General features: G+C 40.9%; 1 protein-coding gene across 1 annotated transcript; it reads left to right on the forward strand.

Annotated features, from left to right (window-relative positions):
* The first annotated feature begins 1093 nt into the window (after positions 1–1093).
* On the forward strand, positions 1094–2255 carry pmchl (pro-melanin-concentrating hormone, like). Its single transcript, XM_071466214.1, has 2 exons — positions 1094–1354; positions 1458–2255. The coding sequence occupies exon 2, from the start codon at positions 1748–1750 to the stop codon at positions 2153–2155; it is 408 nt and encodes a 135-aa protein (XP_071322315.1). The 5' UTR covers positions 1094–1354; positions 1458–1747; the 3' UTR covers positions 2156–2255.
* The last annotated feature ends 3560 nt before the right edge of the window (positions 2256–5815 follow it).

Raw genomic sequence — 5815 nt, forward strand, 5'->3', positions numbered from 1 at the left:
TTTAGCTAATTGATGGATTTGTGATGATTCATGTCAATAATGAAGTCACTCTTATTTATAATATTCCAAGTAGTTCACTATCTCTTAGCATAGGGTGACCATATTTTCAAACTCGCAAACTGGCCCTGTTAAGTGTAACACATTCATGCACGTGCACATGCATGCGCTTATGCACACAACACTGGTGTTTTCATCAGGAGGGGCGACAATTCATCCAGCGCTTAGCACACCTAGCGAGTGCATAGCGAGTGCACCTGTCGAAATTGACGGCATGACCGCAGTATTTTCGTTACCAGGTAACTTATGAATGATGGAGTAAGCCTCTTGGGGCCCAGCTGCCTTTTCAGCAAGACAGCTAACCATTAGCATACTGACTGTCAGAAAGCGCCGCCAGCCTCATAACCTGTGATGCTTGCCTAGGGCTCACAGGCTAGCAACAGCCTTGACAACGACACATCAATTGATTGACATTGACAGTCAATACATCATACAACGAGAATGGATTAGTTCCACGTCACTAGTGTATATTGTGCTAGCAAGAAAGCTGATGTCAATATCATGCTTCATAAAAAACATAACGTGAGCCAAACTATAGTCTCACATAGCCAGACCTACACACACTTAGTTTTGGTGCTGTGCCAGAGCTGGAGAGTCACATATACTCTATTATAGTAAGACTATCATAGCAGAGTAATTTAGTTACCTTATCTATCAACATGATGACTATTTTATGAGCGCGAGCAACACAGTTCTGACTGTGGTTCACTGAATGACCACCAGTGACCACCAGCATTTCTGAATGGTACACATATAAATCTTTTAAACGTTTGGTGCTCATAGGATTTTTATTTGCAGCTTCTGTTCCAAATATCTAAAAGATCTAGAGCTGTCCAAAACACACACATCTGGAAAAGCAGATGACATGAAATTAAACAAATCACAAATAAAAACTTTGTTAATTTGTCAACATGTTTATCTGACTCAAATGTTGCATGCATAAATTAGATGAACTAATTTAATATGGATGCACAGGTGTGCACAGCTCCTGCAGCACCCATCTGGCAGCTATAATGAGGTAGGGTTGTAATTATGCTGCAAATCAAGACAGCTTCCACCTCAAGGCCATGGGAGCAGACCCACTATATTCACCGCAAAGAACCGTTTCCTAACTTCATCATCTTCATCTTTGCCACATCAACAAGGAGTTTCTGCCACAAACACACACTTCAAGAACCATTTGTTTCTTTTTTGTGCACTAATCCAAAGTTAAATCCCTTATTGAACATCAGTGCAACAATGCCAGGAGAGGACAGCTTTCATTAAGGTGTATCTGACACCACAAAGAGCTTCACGGGTGAGTAATCCATCCTTGTTGTTTTAAAGGGCAGCAATATTGGATTAATGTTTTTCTTGGTGTCACCTGTTCAAAGAATTCCCACTGTTCCACTGTCATCTAGAGTCCACTATCAGCCAACACACTGGGGATGATTTAATTAACTTTCCGGCAAAACAACACACTTGAACACTGTAAGAGTTCTACCCAACCGCTTTTTAATGCTTTTAGCTAATTTCCGGAACACAACAGGAGAAGCCATGATGAAAAACAATTTAACGTGGCCAATCCAGTGTGTCCGAAATGGTATAAAAGGCCATGATATGATCCCAGAATCAGAACAGCAAAGGAAGAGCTCCGGAAAGCAATTCATCCACGAAACCAACGGCTCACGCCTCTTGGAAGATCTTCACCATGAGACAGTCACTCATGTCCGTTATCTTCGCCGCAGCACTTTTATTCAAGTGCTACGCACTGACCGGAGCATTGCCCATGGCCAAGACCGAAGACAGCTCCTTGGAGCAGGATACTTTTGCCTCGCTGCTGAGTGACGACGCGACAGAAACCGGCCTCAGCGATGCAGATCTGGGCACTGCGGGGAAAACCAGAGGGCCGAGGGTGATCGTTGTCGCTGATCCCAGCCTGTGGAGGGACCTCCGGGTTCTGCACAATGGACTTCCCCTCTACAAGCGGAGAGCTGACAACAATGACCAGGCTGTCGAGCACGTCAACGCCGGCCAGGGCCAGAGCATCCCCATCCTGAGGAGGGACAACATGAGGTGCATGGTGGGACGAGTGTACCGGCCATGCTGGGAAGTCTAGGACAGTTTCCAGCTCACACTGAGATGTAACATAATCCAAAATCCTGTGTATCTATATTTAAATTATTGCATATCTGAGAATAAAAAAATCATTGAATTCTGCCTTATGTCTTGTGTATGTTTGACTTCTCTTTTGAGATTGTGTTTGAGTTCTTCTTTCAGATATGATGGCACAGAAGTACAGTGACTGAATTAGTGAGCTGTAGAGGTGTTGGTAAGTTTGTTGATGAACTTTGAAAAGAGCTAGACCAGCTGTTTCCCTCTGCCGCAGGTTTTTATGCTAAGCTAGCTAGGCTTATCACCTCCCAGTTTCCAGGGGTGGATGATAATGAAGTACATTATTTTGAGTACTGCACTTCAGTAAACATTTCAGGATCTGTACTTTACTTAAAGTTTTTAGTCTTTTAGTGGGATTAATTTTCTTTTATTTTAAAAATGCGAGAGGCCATACGCTGGGTTTGTCACAGGAGGAAAAATAATCACAGCCATTTCCTACATTTTCAGTCATGTTGGAACAGCTCAGTTTGAACATGGCAGTGTCCTAACGATGCTACGTCAGATAAAGATGAAGCAGAAGATTCTTCACCAGAGAACCACAGCCTTATCTTTAGTCCGTGTTTAAAATTTTAGAAATAAAGAAAGATTCCTTTGGTTAAAATGTTTGATGTGTCTAACACGACCAAACTTAATCACTGCCTAAAAAAAGACACAAAACAATGGCTCCTTTCATTGATTCAATCGTGGTTTTATGGACATTTCTATAGGCTTTGTAGCAGTCAGTGAGTCAGTGCATTCAGTTGGTAGATCTGGAGTCATTATGTTCTGTGAATGCTCTGTGGAGCATTACAACAATGCCTTGACATTTTGAATACTAAAGTATTTTTAAAAGCAATTACTCCAGTACTTTAACTCAAGTAAAAATTTGAACAGCTTTCACTTTCATTGGGGTCATATTTGACCAGGAGTAACTTACACTGGCCCTGAGAGCTCAACACACTGCAACTTAAAAAAACACATGCAAGTAGACAAGAACACAAGCAAATTCAGAAAACATCTTCATCAGTTTGACAACACATGTGCTGCAAATACTCACAACACAACAAAATACAGTATCGTGCTGTAAGTAGCACAGACGACAATGGAGGTGTTTCCAGGCAACACTAAAAAGTGATGAACCCGGCTGGGACACCCTTGTTGTTCAATACTTAGCGACTTTCGAAGTTAAAAGCATTGAACGAATACACATGGATGAATTAAAACATATCCATGCAAGTGCGTCGTAGCTGGCATCATCACTTTTCTGTGTCCCCTGTAAACACTTCTGTTGTCATCTGTGCTACTTGCAGAGCGTTTGTGTATTTCATTCTGTTGTGAGTTACTTGCAGCACATGTGTTGTCAAACTGATGAAGATGTTTTCTGAACTCGCCTCTCTTTTATCTATTTGCATGTGTTGTCTTGAGTTGCTCTCAGGGCCATAGTAATATCTATACTTTGACTCAAGTTATGGAGTTGTGTACTTTGTCAGCCTCCGCCAGTTTCAGCTCCATACTCTATAAGCGCAGACATAAAAATGATATTGATCGTCTTATTGGGACTCTCGGAAAGAAAATCATTTATGCATATTTCCCAAAATACTTATTTTCTTCCTAAACACTCGAATCCAGACACCAGAGGAAGTCAGAGGGAGGAAAGGTGGGTGAAAAACATCAAGTAAAATGAGGTAATCTTTTCTTCTCCAAAACACCATGAAATCATGAAGTTACAAGGCAAAACTGAAAACATGCACAAAAGCAGGATTCATTCAAAATGCTTGTAAATGTCTTTCCTGCAGCAGCTCTTAAAGTAGCAGCAGTAGTTGCTGTAGTGTAGGATGCAGATTGGCTTCTTCTGGAGGCACTGTAAATCTGATTCAACAAAAACCATCTGCGACATCTGAGAACAGAGGTGTGTATTGTAATAATACCAGCGCATTAAGCTAAGTGATTTCCTGGGCTTTGCAGATGTGTCCTGCACCGCAGAGTCGGGATTTAACAGAAATTGCCCTTTCAATCAATCAGGATGGGAATCAAGCTTCCTGATGTTTGATAAAAATCAATTACAGATGGTTTGGTTCATTATAGCCACTGTGGCTCCTGCTTTGGCAAATGCAACTCATAATGAGGATTCACACATCAAACACACATCTCAGAAAAGTGTCACTTGGTTTTAATGAAATCTGCTGGAAAATTCTCGCGTACGATGTCTTTTTCTTCCTGTCTCCACCTTCTCTGTCATTATTTATGGCCCATGACCCGTTAGTCTTTCAGAAAGCAAATGAACACATTAGGTGTAGTAATGAGCTGTTGGTGATGATCTGGTTGTGCAGGAGTTCATGTGTGCGGTCGTGTTTGCATGTGTGGTCCAGAGGTGACTCGTGAATTCTTGCAGCACCTTCGCTACCAGGAAACACTGGTTTTAAAAAGCCTTTGGCACTTTATTGTTGTGGGTCTGTCAAAGTGGCTCGGCCAACAACTGCAGAACATTCCTCACAAAATACAGAGAGAGAGCAGTGAGTCAGCAGAAAGGAAGATGTGTTTCTGAGAATGCCTACACCTTTTTGGAATTTGGGAGTAAGCTTCTGGTTGGAAAAACATTTGGGCTAAAGACATGGGCAAATATCCAGCATGTGAAAAATGTAATGCCTACTCTGACAAAAACGACTCATTGGCCACAATCTGGAAAACTGTGGTACTTTGTAAGTTATAATATACTATTTAATGCCCTGTTTGACAACATGAGAACAGTTTCTGCAAAGTAAATCCTTTAATGTTAATAACTATTGAATGAGACATTTCAGATTATGTTTTTTAGACCATGAAGACAGAATTCAACTGTTTTATTCATCTGGATGACACAGATGACCTGAGCCATCTAGTGCTGTGGCTTTAGGGAGGGCAGTCTACTCATCTACTCAGTGGATTCTCATATAATTTGCCGCAGACATTCATGGTCCCCAGAGGATGAAACCTCTGGAAACGACTGGTGATCCCTAACTGTTTCTCTAGTCAGGTGGACGTTTTGGTTTTGAGCAGAAATATCTTGACAATTATTGGATGGATTGTCATGACATTTTGTATATAAGGAATACAAACATATTTTCAACATTAACCCTATTTTTCTGTACAGAGGCTACCACAGCCTCACTGAGTGGGCTAACATTGCTGTATGCCAGTGTTTCCCAACCTGCGGGCCACGGCACACCGGTGGGCCGTGAAGGTTTTGCAAATAGACCAACTAACACCAACGACAGAATTTTGGTGAAAAGATATTATTATAAAAAAATGAATATATAAATAATGCATTTAAATTAGGGCTGTCAATCAATTAAAATATTTAATTGCGATTAATTGCAAGATTGTCCATGGTTAACTCGTGATTAATCGCAAATTAATCACACATTTTTTACGTTTTTAATACTCTTATCAACATGGGAGTGAAAAAATATGCTTGTTATGCTTGTATGTCTGTTTTATTATTATTGCTACAATCCAAAACAATGACAAATACTGTCCAGAGCATTCTCCAGAATAACCTCAAAGGTACTGCATGCTCAAAAAATATGCTGAAAGCATCACACTGCGCACTCATTCCCTGGATCCTGCACACTTAAAGCAAATAATC

Source organism: Trachinotus anak, unplaced genomic scaffold (assembly GCF_046630095.1).
Source record: "Trachinotus anak isolate AG129_WGS33_773 ecotype Australia unplaced genomic scaffold, CSIRO_AGI_Tana_v1 ptg000028l, whole genome shotgun sequence".
Classification (NCBI taxonomy): domain Eukaryota; kingdom Metazoa; phylum Chordata; class Actinopteri; order Carangiformes; family Carangidae; genus Trachinotus; species Trachinotus anak.

Excerpts from the sequence above, each read along its gene's own strand:
- pmchl (XM_071466214.1), top strand. The coding sequence starts at position 1,748 with ATGAGACAGTCACTCATGTCCGTTATCTTCGCCGCAGCACTTTTATTC.